Consider the following 13,853-nt stretch of genomic DNA (forward strand, 5'->3'; position numbering starts at 1 on the left):
TTTGGCGAGGATATCGGTGATGTACAATTTAATGTGTTTCGATGCAGTCTACTCGGAAAATGATTCCCTTGTCACTCTGGATGAGACAAGAGCAGCTTCTTGATCAAATTACCTTGGAATACAAATACATATCACATATTTGCATTAGCTGCCGAGGACTGCTTTAAAATCAAAATGAAACTAACAGAATACAAGGTCTAATTCGCTTTAATTAGTATCCCTTCGTGGAATGTTATCATCATAATCGCGTGGATGCCGTAAAGACCACCGTTTCCCGGAAATTTATTTACAATCACAGATTTTCTTTTCCTTTTCCTTCTCATGCTATTTATGAAAATATTAATGTTTACAATATACTGAGCTTTTATTCGATTCATCTTAAGTGAAAATAACTTAAAAATAGAAAATAACAAGAGTTTCAGCATAGTGACTCGAACCCGTGACCCTCGGATTATCGCTCTGCATTCTTTCCGCTGCGACGAACGCTGCGTGTAAATAGCTTGGACGTAAGTGGTCTGCTTTTTTTAAATGCTTGGCTATCTGGAGCTCCCACTTCTCTCACTTTCATTTGCAGTCAAGCTCTGCACGTACAATAAACTTGAACGAAATCGGTAATAACGGGTAGGCGCGGTCGCCTTGTAAGAACAGGGAGTTTGGTCGTGGCTACCAAGTGGACACTCACCCCTGATGTAGGCGACTTCCTCACTGGTGAAAGAAGGCAGCCTGGAGCGTGGCCTCCCCTCTGCGGCGCTGTTGGCGTCCACCCTCTGCCGCATCACAGGAGGGTAGTCGCCCTCCTCACTGTAGATGGGGTGCGCGTAATGTCCCATCTGTGGGATGGGATGAACAGACATACACACAGAATCCTTATTAAATTCACAACGACCACGCCGCGTGAGCTGTCTCTAGTGTGGTCGAGAATTCTGTATATACTTTAATGTGTTTTTGCTTCTTAACTAACACTGTAGCCCTTCACTGACTACAAGTATGACAGGCGACGTTCATCAAGAACAGATGTTATGGATGAATGATCGTGTTGTATATCCTAATTGTAGGCACATTTTACGTAGTGATGTTGGAACAAATTAGAAGAGCGTTGTAGCTTACGAGACTTGCCAAAGATCTTTATGTAAGTAATCCTGAAATTAATGTACAGCATACTTAAATTTAGCATTGGCTTATGACGATAAACTGGATGTATCAAAAAGGACTTTACAACTTTGAAAACGTATAATGATTTATTTTGGAGCAAAATCAAAATACATCTTTTTCTTTTACCGAATACCTAAACAAGTTCAACGTGACTTCAACTGGCTACGCTGTTCTCATCCCATCTGAAGTCGATTTCTTGCCAAACTCGCTGCACCACTCTGGTGTCGTAGATTCTAGCTTCGAGTCCTGGTAAAGAAACCTATAGGTGTGGAATAAATATGGTCTCGTTGGTGAATTTCCAGAAGAAAATGTCAAGGGGTGTCAAGCCCTGTGAATGCGGGGTCATGCGATTGGCGCACCTCGTCCCTTCCACTTTCATGGAAAGCGGACATTCTTCAGGAAACCACGGATGTTGGAGACGCAAGTGTTTTCTTAGTACAAGCCAAACAGTCGTAGAGGGCACGCCCAGGTCTCGAGAAACACCATGGGTCTGTTTTGTACGACTATTCATAAAGCTTCGTCTCACTTGTCTACAATGTCGTCGGATGCATGGGGACGACCTGAGGATCAGTGTTGTCTTAACAAGCATCCACTTTCAATGTAACACTCACGCCACTCATAAGTAGTATGCGTATTGCATGGATCTTTAGCTTACTCTGTACGCAAATGACGATATAGAGTTGTCACATATAGACTCTTAGAACCAAAATACACTGCAAGCACACCCGGGACTGGTAAGAGTAGCCATCTTTGCTGTAACTACCGTTAGCGATCCCGGTTGCGCGATTCTGTACTAGCGTACCACGTGGATCAAAACTTGATTTGTTTTCCTTCAAGATGACACCAAGGCCAAGTATGTACCGTATTTTACGGGCTACAAGATACTACAGACTATAAGAGGCACCTTAATTTTTAAGCAATTTAGAAAAAATTACCATTGTTATTATTACATTGCAAAGCCAAAATAAAAAAAAAATCTTAGTTTATAAAACCGACATGACTTTTAAAATCCCTGAAAATAGTTGTCTGAACTTTCTTCTTCTTCTCCTCTTCTTATTCTTCCTCTTAGTCGTCTTCGCTGACATCTTCATACTTAAGATGTTCTTGATAACCATGGAGAGCGTTACTTACGCCCCACTTCTTGAAAGATTTAACAATAATGTCTTCTCTCAATCTAGAACACGGCTGTTTTATCCACTGACACAATTGTTTGATTGTAGATCGTTTTATAGCTCCATTCGGCGTGACTTCATGTTGGGTTTCACCCATCATCCATTTGTTCCATTCCTCTCTCATAAACATTTTCAACGGTTGATTTTTGGAGACATCAAGAGGTTTCAGTTGTTAAGTACCTCCTCCCGGAATAACAGCAATCTCTGTACTTCCCCGTCTCAATTTCTCTTTCACAGAATTTTTCAAATGTCTATCTAGCACAAGAAGAGAATTCTTCTTCAATAAAGCACCTTTCCTTCTCTCCTACACTCTGTCAAACCATAATTTCATACCACTTTCGTCCGTCCTACCCTTGTCATGTATGTGAGCAACAACATCTGGCGGCATCTCAGACGGTTTTGGCATTGTTTTGCGCTTGAAAATGATAATTGGATTACGTTTAGTACCTTCAGCACAACTGGGCAACAGTATATTACATTTTTTCATGTCCACTTGTTTTTATAATTACGATTGTAACACTTTTCATGGCAACGGGTCTGTTACAGGGCACAAAAAACCTCAGACGAGTTTCGTCAGTATTCGCTATTGGCTTAATTCCACACCAGTTCTCTTTAGATGTTGAATAATAAAGTGATGGAAAGATAATATTTTCTCTCCATAGTCTCGTGGCATTTTCTGAGAGATTTTGGGTTAGGTTTGCATGCTAAATCCATGATGCCTCATAAACAGGTAGCACCAACAAACTGCATCCTTAAAGCCTGTTTCCACTGTAGCACTAGCTTACGAGCGTGTATTTGAATCACTTTTATACTAATTCAAGTTCCATTTTCACGGTGTCGTTGAATCTATTACAATACGCCATCTTCTAGTTTTGGCCAGTTTGCATTCAGTCCTCTATTTGCACATTTAGTCTGCCTCATTTTTTTCAGTTCTTCTTTATTAGCCCGCCAATCGTAATTGGTTTTTTTCTCTGTTGCAGGGCGTAAATACCGCACAGCCGCTCTGTTTCCATGTTCTTCTGCATATGCTGTTACTTTCAATTTATAGCCTGCATCATATGAACACCTCTCATTTTTTCCGCTACGAAACTAGCTACTAACAAAAATGTTGTACTGTTACCCATAACACAAATCACTTTCAATTCAAGTTCACCGGCATCGTAGACTGCAGTGACGCATCATAGGCTAGACAGTTTTCCGGGTTTGTGGTGGGAGGCTGGAGGAAGACAGAGTTACCAAGCTTGAGAATCACCGCAGCTCATGTTCGTCGCATCGCTGCACTGCTGCTGCCAGTTGAATCCAATGCTGCCAGTTATATGTAGGTTTCCCGCGACATCGAATATACGTCCTTTTGTAAGATTAGAGAGAATTTTAAATCCAACATTGCTCATTTTTATATTAATTTCGCTTATAAGACGTACCTGAATTTTTGAGACAATTTTTTTTTATGGAAAAAGGGCGTCTTATAGTCAGCAAAATACGTTGAATCGTATGCACTTGTCCGTACGAATTTTCAAGTTTGTATGGTTCTTTTTCACATTCCCTCTCTACTGTGGATAGAGATTCGTGATGCAATGTGATTTTTGTACTTTTTTATGATAAATGGTGCAAGATGTCCGAGAAAAATAGGGATAAGCTATAGGGAGAGACGGGTAATATACACTACTGGCCATTAAAATTGCTACACCACGAAGATGACGTGCTACAGACGCGAAATTTAACCGACAGGAAGAAGATGCTGTGATATGTAAATGATTGGCTTTTCAGAGCATTGACACAAGGCTGACACCGGTGGTGACACCTACAACGTGCTGACATGAGAAAAGTTTCCAACCGATTTCTCATACACCAACAGCATTTGACCGGCGTTGCCTGGTGAAACGTTGTTGTGAAGCCTCGTGTACGGAGGAGAAATGTGTACCATCACGTTTACAACTTTGATAAAGGTCGGATTTTAGCCTATCGCGATTGCGGTTTATCGTGTCGCGACATTGCTGCTCGCGTTGGTCGAGATCCAATGAGTGTTAGCAGAATATGGAACCGGTGGGTTCAGGAGGGTAATACGGAACGCTGTGCTGTTTCCCAACGGCCTCGTATCACTAGCAGTCGAGATGACAGGCAACTTATCCGCATGCCTGTAACGGATCGTGCAGCCACGTCTCGATCCCTGAGTCAACAGATGCGGACGTTTGGAAGACCTTCCGCACAAACAGTTCGACGAATTTTGCAGCAGCATGGACTGTCGGCTCGGAGACCGTGGCTGCGGTTACCCTTGAAGCTGCATCACAGGCAGGAGCTCCTGGGATGGTGTGCTCAACGACGAACCTGGGTACACGAATGGCAAAACATCATTTTTTTCGGATGAATCCAGGTTCCATTGACAGCATCATGATGGTCGCATCCGTGTTTGGCGACATCGCGGTGAACGCACATGGGAAGCGTGTATTCGTCATCGCCATACTGGCGTATCACCCGGCGTGATGGTATGGGGTGCTATTGGCTACACGTCTCGGACACCTCTTGTTCGCATTGACAGTGCTTTGAACAATAGACGTTACATTTCAGATGTGTTACGACCCGTGGCTCTACCCTTCATTCGATTGCTGCGATACCCTACATTTCAGCAGGATAATGCACGACCGCATGTTGCAGGACCTGTACGGGCCTTTCTGGATACAGAAAATGTCCGACTGCTGCCCTAGCCAGCACATTCTCCAGATCTCTCACCAATTGAAAACGTCTGGTCAATGGTGGCCGAGCAACTGGCTCGTCACAATACGCCAGTCACAACTCTTGGTGAACTGTGGTATTGTGTTGAAGTTGCATTGGCAGCTGTACCTGTACACGCCATCCAAGCTCTGTTTGACTCAATGCCCAGGCGTATCAAGGCCCGTATTACGGCCAGAGGTGGTTGTTCTGGGTACTGATTTCTCAGGATCTGTCCACCGAAATTGCGTGAAAATGTAATCCCATGTCAGTTCTAGTATAATATATTCGTTCAATGAATACCCGTTTATCATCTGCATTTCTTCTTGATGTAGCAATTTTAATGGCCAGTAGTGTGCAACATGTACAAGAAACAAGCGGGAATAATAAGAGTGGATGACAAGGACTAAGTGCTAGTATTGAAAAGGGTTGAAGACAGGGATGCAGTCTTTCGATCCTACTGTTCAATCTGTACACCGAAGAAGGAACGATGGGAAATGAAAGAAAGGTTAAGAGTGGAATTAAAATTCATGGTGAAAGTGTATTAATGGTACGATTCGCTGATGACAATTTTATTCTGAGTGAAAGTGAGGAAGAATTGCATGGTTGCCGAATGGAATAAACAGTCTAATGAGTACATAATATGGATTAAGAGTAAATCTAAGAAAGAGAAAGTAATAAGAAGTATCGTACATGAGGACAGCGAGAAATTTAAAATCAGGATTGATTGCCATGAAGTAGATGAAAGAATTCTACTACCTAGGCAAGAAAATAACGGAAGGAGCAAGGAGGACATCAAAAGCAGACTAGCACTGGGAAAAAGGGCATTCCTTGCTAAGAGAAGTCTGTTAGTATCAAAAATAGGCGTTAACTTGAGGGAGAAATTTCTGAGACTGTTCCTTTGGAGCACAGCATCGTACAACACTGAAACATGCTGTGGGAAAACCGGAACACAAGAAATGGTTCAAATGGCTTTGAGCACTATGGGACTTAACTGCAGTGGTCATCAGTCCCCTAGAATTTAGAACTACTTAAACCTAACTAACGTAAGGACATCACACGCATCCATGCCCGAGGCAGGATTCGAACCTGCGACCGTAGCGGTCGCGCGGTTCCAGACTATAGCGCCTAGAACCGCTCGGCCACACTGGCCGGCTAGGCGTCGTTGTAATTCTGATTATTTCACTGTGTATAACAGGGCTACGGCCTTTATTAACTGAGGCTGAAATTCCAGCGTATTCTATGGGATAATTTTATTTGATTCACCGCGTCCACTGGCAAAAACTGCAATCCTCTGCTTGCCATAATATAAGTGTTGGTGTATTCATAGTATATTTTGTAAAGTGGAATTCTATTAGCCTTTCTCTTCATTATACTATAAAGCCATTATCTGATAGTAATATTTCTGATTGGTAACGCTTTTGTTCTTTAGTGTTGCGCAATTATGGCTCTGAGCACTATGGGACTCAACTGCTGTGGTCATAAGTCCCCTAGAACTTAGAACTACTTAAACCTAACTAACCTAAGGGCATCACACACATCCATGCCCGAGGCAGGATTCGAACCTGCGACCGTAGCGGTCGTGCGGTTCCAGACTGTAGCGCCTTTAACCGCTCGGCCACTTCGGCCGGCGTTGCTCAATTACTGTGAGTTTAAATTGCCTGTTACTATCTCTTTCGTTTGACGTCTATGAGGAACCGTTGTCTTGTCATTAAATCTTCGCTGTTATTCTGGATATACAGGTGGTCGACTCAAAATTAAACTTAGCAATAGCAATGTATTTTTCATTAAGCGTATTACCGAGAAGAGGGGGGTGGGGTGAATATATTACACCATCACAAAAAAAATTCGTTATATGATTTTAACTTTCATTAACAACACCCTCTTTATACGGTACTGAAGCACGAATAGGGTCCAGAAACTGAAAATATCTTTTAACGGAGTCCTAGCAGTACCAACGCATGTTCTGCAGTGTGTACGCGGAGGGGAGGGGCTCTTTATGACCACCACAAGAAGGTTTAAAAGAGTACGAATTTCGTTAACTATCGTTGAGTTTACTCACGACACTTTGTTTTAAGATATATGGATGTCTAAGAAGGATCGTGGATTTGAAAAAATGAATGTCACATTTAGTACTATAATTTACGTTGCACTGAAAAATTCAATATAATTACAGAATCTGGTATAATAAATTGATAAACACAATGAATACTTTCTCATAATTTTAAAATATAAAGTACATGAGTACATCACAATTTTTTTCAAAAGGTGGGCGTAATGTACCGAGTGATCAAAAAGTCAGTATAAATTTGAAAACTTTATAATAAATCACGGAATAATGTAGATAGAGAGGCAAAAAATGACACGCGTGCTTGGAATGACATGGGGTTTTATTAGAACCAGAAAAAAGCAAAGTTCACAAAATGTCCGACTGATGACGTTGGACAGCAAAACTGCTACAGTGACGGGTGAGAGGTACGCCGATATGGTACAGAATCGCATCATCCCCAGCCTGGCTGATAAAGACCTGCTGGAACGTACGATATTTATGCAGGATGGCGCTCCACCCCATATTGCTAGACGCGTGAAAGATCTCTTGCGCGCGTCGTTTGGTGATGATCTTGTGCTTACCCGCCACTTTCGTCATGCTTGGCCTCCCAGGTCCCCAGACCTCAGTCCGTGCGATTATTGGCTTTGGGGTTACCTGAAATCGCAAGTGTATCGTGATCGACCGACATCTCTAGGGATGCTGAAATACAACATCCGACGCCAATGCCTCACCATAACTCCGGACATGTTTTACAGTGCTGTTCACAACATTATATCCTCGACTACAGCTATTGTTGAGGAATGATGGTGGACATATTGAGCATTTCCTGTAAAGAACATCACCTTTGCTTTGTCTTACTTTGTTATGCTAATGATTGCTATTCTGATCAGATGAAGCGCCATCTGTCGGACATTTTTTGAACTTTCGTATTTTTTTTTTTTGTTCTAATAAAACACCATGTCATTCAAAGCATGTGTGTCAATTTGTACCTCTCTATCTACATTATTATATGATTTATTCAGTTTTCAAATTTATACTGACTTTTTGATCACCCGATACATGGGCGTAATGTGCACCTCTCCTCTTGGTGTTGCGAGAGCTAAAATCATTTTAACGCAATTGTGTTAACTGAGTATTTATGTAGTTTACTACCTCCCCCCTCCCCCCTCCCGTCTCCAGCCCCCCCCCCCCCCCACCACCACCACGAACCATGGACCCTGCAGCTGGTGGGGAGGCTTGCGTGCCTCAACGATACAGATAACCGTACCGTAGGTGCAACCACAACAGAGGGGTATCTGTTGAGAGGCCAGACAAACGTATGGTTCCTGAAGAGGGGCAGCAGCCTCTTCAGTAGCAGGGGCAACAGTCTGCCTGATTGACTGATCTGGCCATGTAACATTAACCAAAAAGGCCTTGCTGTGCTGGTACAGCGAACGGCTGAAAGCAAGGGGAAACTACAGCAGTAATTTTTCCCGAGGGCATGCAGCTTTACTGTATGGTTAAACAATGATGGCGTCCTTCTGGGTAAAATATTCCGGAGGTAAAAATAGTCCCCCATTCCGATCTCCGGGAGCGGACTACTCAAGAGGACGTCGTTATCAGGAGAAAGAAAACTGGCATTCTACGGATCGGACCGTGGAATGTCAGATCCCTTAATTGGGCAGGTAGGTTAGAAAATTTAAAAAGGGAAATGAATAGGTTAAAGTTAGATATAGTGGGAATTAGTGAAGTTCGGTGGCAGGAGGAACAAGACTTCTGATCAGGTGAATACAGGGTTATAAATACAAAATCAAATAGGGGTAATGCAGGAATAGGTTTAATAATGAAAAAAAATAGGAGTGCCGGTAAGCTACTACAAACAGCATAGTGAACGTATTATTGTGGCCAAGATAGACACGAAGCCCATGCCTACTACAGTAGTACAAGTTTAGGTGCCAACTAGCTCTGCAGATGACGAAGAAATTGACGAAATGTATGATGAGATAAAAGAAATTATTCAGGTAGTGAAGGGAGACGAAAATTTAATAGTCATGGGTGACTGGAATTCGAGAGTAGGAAAAGGGAGAGAAGGAAACATAGTAGGTGAATATGGATTGGGAGTAAGAAATGAAAGAAGAAGCCGTCTGGTAGAATTTTGCACAGAGCATAACTCAATTATAGCTAACACTTGGTTCAAGAACCATAAAAGAAGGTTGCATACATGGAAGAATCCTGGAGATATTAAAAGGTATCGGATAGATTATATAATGGTAAGACAGAGATTTAGGAACCAGGTTTTAAATTGTAAGAAATTTCCAGGAGCAGATGTGGACTCTGACCACAATCTATTGGCTATGAACTGTAGATTAAAACTGAAGAAATTGCAAAAAGGTGGGAATTTAAGGAGATGGGACCTGGATAAACTGACTACACCAGCGGTTGTACAGAGTTTCAGGGAGAACATAAGGGAACAATTGACAGGAATGGGGGAAGAAATACAGTAGAACAAGAATGGGTAGCTCTGATGGTTGAAGTAGTGAAGGTAGCAGACGATCAAGTAGGTAAAAATGACGAGGGCTAGTAGAAATCCTTGGGTAACAGAAGAAATATTGAATTTAATTGATGAAAGGATAAATTATATAATGCAGTAAATGAAGCAGGCAAAAAGGAATACAAACGTCTCAAAAATGAGATCGACAGGAAGTGTAAAATGGCTAAGCTGGCATGGCTAGAGGACAAATGTAAGGATGTAGATGCTTATCTCACTAGGGTTAAGATAGATACTGCCTACAGGAAAATTAAAGAGACCTTTGGAGATAAGAGAACCACTTGTATGAACATCAAGATCTCAGATGGAAACCCAGTTCTAAGCAAAGAAGGGAAAGCAGATAGGTGGAAGGAGTATATAGATGGTCTATACAAGGGCGATGTACTCGAGGACAATATTATGGAAATGGAGGAGAATGTAGAGGAAGATGAAAGGGGAGATATGATACTGCGTGAAGAGTTTGACAAGAGCACTGAAAGACCTGAGTCGAAACAGGGCCCTGGGAGTAGACAACATTCCATTAGAACTACTGACGGCCTTGGGAGAGCCAGTCCTGACAAAACTCTACCATCTGGTGAGCAAGATGTACGAGACAGGCGAAATACCCTCAGACTTCAAGAAGAATATAATAATTCCAATCGCAAAGAAAGCAGGTGTTGACAGATGTGAAAATTACTGAACTATCAGTTTAATAAGTCACAGCTGCAAAATACTAACGCGAATTCTTTACAGACTGATGGAAAACTGGTAGAAGCCGACCTCGGGGAAGATCAGTTTGGATTAAGTAGAAATGTTGGAACACGTGAGGAAATACTGACCTTACGATTTATCTTAGAAGAAAGAGTATGGAAAGGCAAACCTACATTTCTAGCATTTATAGACTTAGAGGTTTTGACAATGTTGACTGGAATACTCTCTTTCAAATTCTAAAGGCGGAAGGGGTAAAATACAGAAACCAGATGGCAGTTATAAGAGCGTGGGGCATGAAAGGGAAGCAGTGGTTGGGAAGGGAGTGAGACAGGGTTGTAGCCTCTCCCCGATGTTATTCAATCTGTATATTGAGCAAGCAGTAAAGGAAACAAAAGTAAAATTCGGAGTAGGTATTAAAATCCATGGAGAAGAAATAAAAACTTTGAGGTTCGCCGATGACATTGTAATTCTGTCAGAGACAGCAAAGGACTTGGAGGGGCAGTTGAACGGAATGGACACTGTCTTGAAAGGACGATATAAGATGAACATCAACAACAGCAAAACGAGGATAATGGAATGTAGTCGAATTAAGTCGGGTGATGCTGAGGGGATTAGATTAGGAAATGAGACACTTAAAGCAGTAAATGAGTTTTGCTATTTGCGGAGCAAAATAACTGATGATGGTCGAAGTAGAGAGGATATAAAATATTGTAGACTGGCAATGGTAAGGAAAGCGTTTCTGAAGAAGAGAAATTTGTTAACATCGAGTATAGATTTAAGTGTCAGGAAGTCGTTTCTGAATGTATTTGTATGGAGTGTAGCCATGTATGGAAGTGAAACATGGACGATAAATAGTTTGGACAAGAAGAGAATAGAAACTTTCGAAATGTGGTGTTGCACAAAAATGTTGAAGATTGGGTGGGTAGATAACGTAACTAATGAGGAGGTATTGAATAGGATTGGGGAGAAGAGAAGTTTGTGGCACAACTTGACTAGAAGAAGGGACCGGTTCGTAGGACATGTTCTGAGGCATCAAGGGATCACAAATTTAGCATTGGAGGGCAGCGTGAAGGGTAAAAATCGTAGAGGGAGACCAAGAGATGAACACACTAAGCAGATTCAGAAGGATGTAGATTGCAGTAGGTACTGGGAGATGAAGAGGCTTGCACAGGCTAGAGTAGCATGGAGAGCTGCATCAAACCAGTCTCAGCACTGAAGACCACAACAACAACATGTGGTTTACTAAATAAAAAATTGAAAGCATACGTTACCGCACAGCTTAAATCAGTCCTACCACAATTACAAATGCAGTAACCTGGTGTGACTGCTTTAGTCAGCAACACCTAAATGCTTTTCTAACCTAAAACTTTGGAAGATAACTTTCTAATCTACACTTCACTGTAGACTACCGCGTCTTACAGCCTGTGAGATAGGCTCTCATTTGAATATCACTTACAAACTCAGCGGCTACTGCCTTACAGTCACGCGTTTATAACAACGGCAGCAACTGAAGGCAAGCGTCAGAGGGCAGTGAATGTAAGTACCTGTTAATGGTGAACTTATGAATCGTACTTTTATTTTCACGAGTTCGTCTTGATCGCATAGATTTCTTTACACTTTATGACCGGTTTCGACTTATCGCCATCTTCAGATCGTTAAAATATTCTGACATATATAATCGTCAAGTTAAACATGTTTGACTTGACGATGATTTGTATCAAAATATTTTAACGATCTGAAGATGGAGATAAGGCGAAACTGATCATAAAGTGTAAAGAAACCTATATGATCAAGACGGACTTGTGAAAATAAAAGTGCTAAAAATAAAATGATCGCGGACTCATATACAGTCTTTATGTCTTCAGTTGTAATGAATCGTAGCTGGCCAAGTTTTGCTGCATGCCGCATTTATCACCGAAAGTCGTAATAATCCACATCTCTTTGGCGAAAGCAGCGTCCTCTGTTCAACTAACCTGGCTGTAGGTGGAAGGAGTGGACCCATTGGAGGTTCTGTGGAGGAAGCCTAAATAGGTTCCGGTTTATGGGCGACAAAAATGATTAATAGGAACTGAGTGGAACCTGACGTAGAGAGTGCTTGCTTCTTGACACCTTCAGGTGATATCAGTTTGTACTGTGTGACTCCGTACACGCCATCAATCACTGGTCGTCATCGCACTAACAGCATATGCTGCAACCGGTGAAGTAGTGTGAGTACACTTACGCTGACAATGCAGCGAGGTCGCTATGTCACGGACTGCAGAATGGGATTTTGGTCCGATGACAATCACTTGCTGGTCGAAACTGTGTACTTATAGTGGCCGCCTAAACACTACTCCACGCTCGGAGGAAAATATGAAAGTCATATTCGAAACTCAGAAGATTTTATACAGAGTCTGAAGACTTCGCGTATTGAATCAACCGACGTGTTAGTGAGTTTCGATGTTGTCTCTCTGTTCACACGAATACCTCCGGTGGATTCACTTCAGCTTGTGGGAACTAAGTAGGAGAAGGACATCTTACATTTATTGAAACATGTACTTACCTCCACCTAACTTTTATTTAATCCGGCCAGAGTGACCGAGCGGTTCTAAGCGCTACAATCTGGAACCGCGCGACCGTGTGTGATGTCCTTAGGTTAGTTAGGTGTAAGTAGTTCTAAGTTCTAGGGGACTGATGACCTCAGAAGTTAAGTCCCATAGTGCTCAGAGCCATTTTTTTATTTAATAAACAATAACTTCAGTCGTTTGTTTTCCATAGTAGCTAACCTTGTTATGGAAAACGTCAAGCAAGAAGCGCTTCAGTGGATGGTTTTAAAACCTAAATGTATTTGGAGATACGTGGACAACACCTTGCAGTGGAACAGTTATACTTACTAATAGTAAAAGGGCTTTGAGGTTCGGCCGCACATGGCGATGACAGAACATTGTAGACAATAGATTTGTGAAGGTTTCCATTGCGAAATAAGTTATCCACAGTTTGAGAAAGTCCGAAAAGGCGAATTAGCAAAATGGCAAAAATTAATTCCAAAATGTTACGAAAAATTTTATTGGACTGTATTTATGTAATAGCAAGACAGGAAAGAGAGTGGCAAAACTGAAATTTGTATGTTGACATAGAGGTAGTTATGAATTTCGATATGGAAAGTAGTACTGACCCAGCAATAGGGAATGACGTAGAGTAAATGCTGAAGGTTTTGACTCTGACATACAGATGGCGTTAGCACCGGAAAACAGTGACGTAGATAGGTCAGTTGAATCAAAGGTAGATGACAGTTCACATTAATGAGACTACCAGTCAAAAGCCTGAATAGCCATCTTTTGCTGTGCGGACCGTTGAGCTAGGTGGAAGAAAACGAACAGTGCCACTCAGGAAGGTAGCCAAGCCAACTCCAGTGCCGTGGCCACCTGCACTAAGGTTTCTCGGCTGAAGATCCACGGCCAGAACAACCCGATCGAGGTAATCCAAAAGATTCTCGACTGGGTTTACATCTGCGGAGATTGGTGGCTGGCGGAATACGGTTAACTTATCCTGGTGCTTTCCGAACCATGCACGTGCA

The 13,853-nt window shown here is 42.0% G+C and overlaps 1 protein-coding gene across 1 annotated transcript in view; it reads right to left on the reverse strand.

Annotated features, from left to right (window-relative positions):
* The window catches only part of LOC124622240 (myrosinase 1-like), a 108,394-nt gene that overhangs the window by 26,617 nt on the left and 67,924 nt on the right, over window positions 1-13,853 (reverse strand). The window contains exon 7 of the mRNA XM_047147894.1: window positions 683-830. Coding sequence (XP_047003850.1) covers window positions 683-830 — 148 coding nt within the window. The remainder of the gene's footprint in view (window positions 1-682; window positions 831-13,853) is intronic.

The sequence above is a fragment of the Schistocerca americana genome, chromosome 7 (assembly GCF_021461395.2).
Source record: "Schistocerca americana isolate TAMUIC-IGC-003095 chromosome 7, iqSchAmer2.1, whole genome shotgun sequence".
Classification (NCBI taxonomy): Eukaryota; Metazoa; Arthropoda; class Insecta; order Orthoptera; family Acrididae; genus Schistocerca; species Schistocerca americana.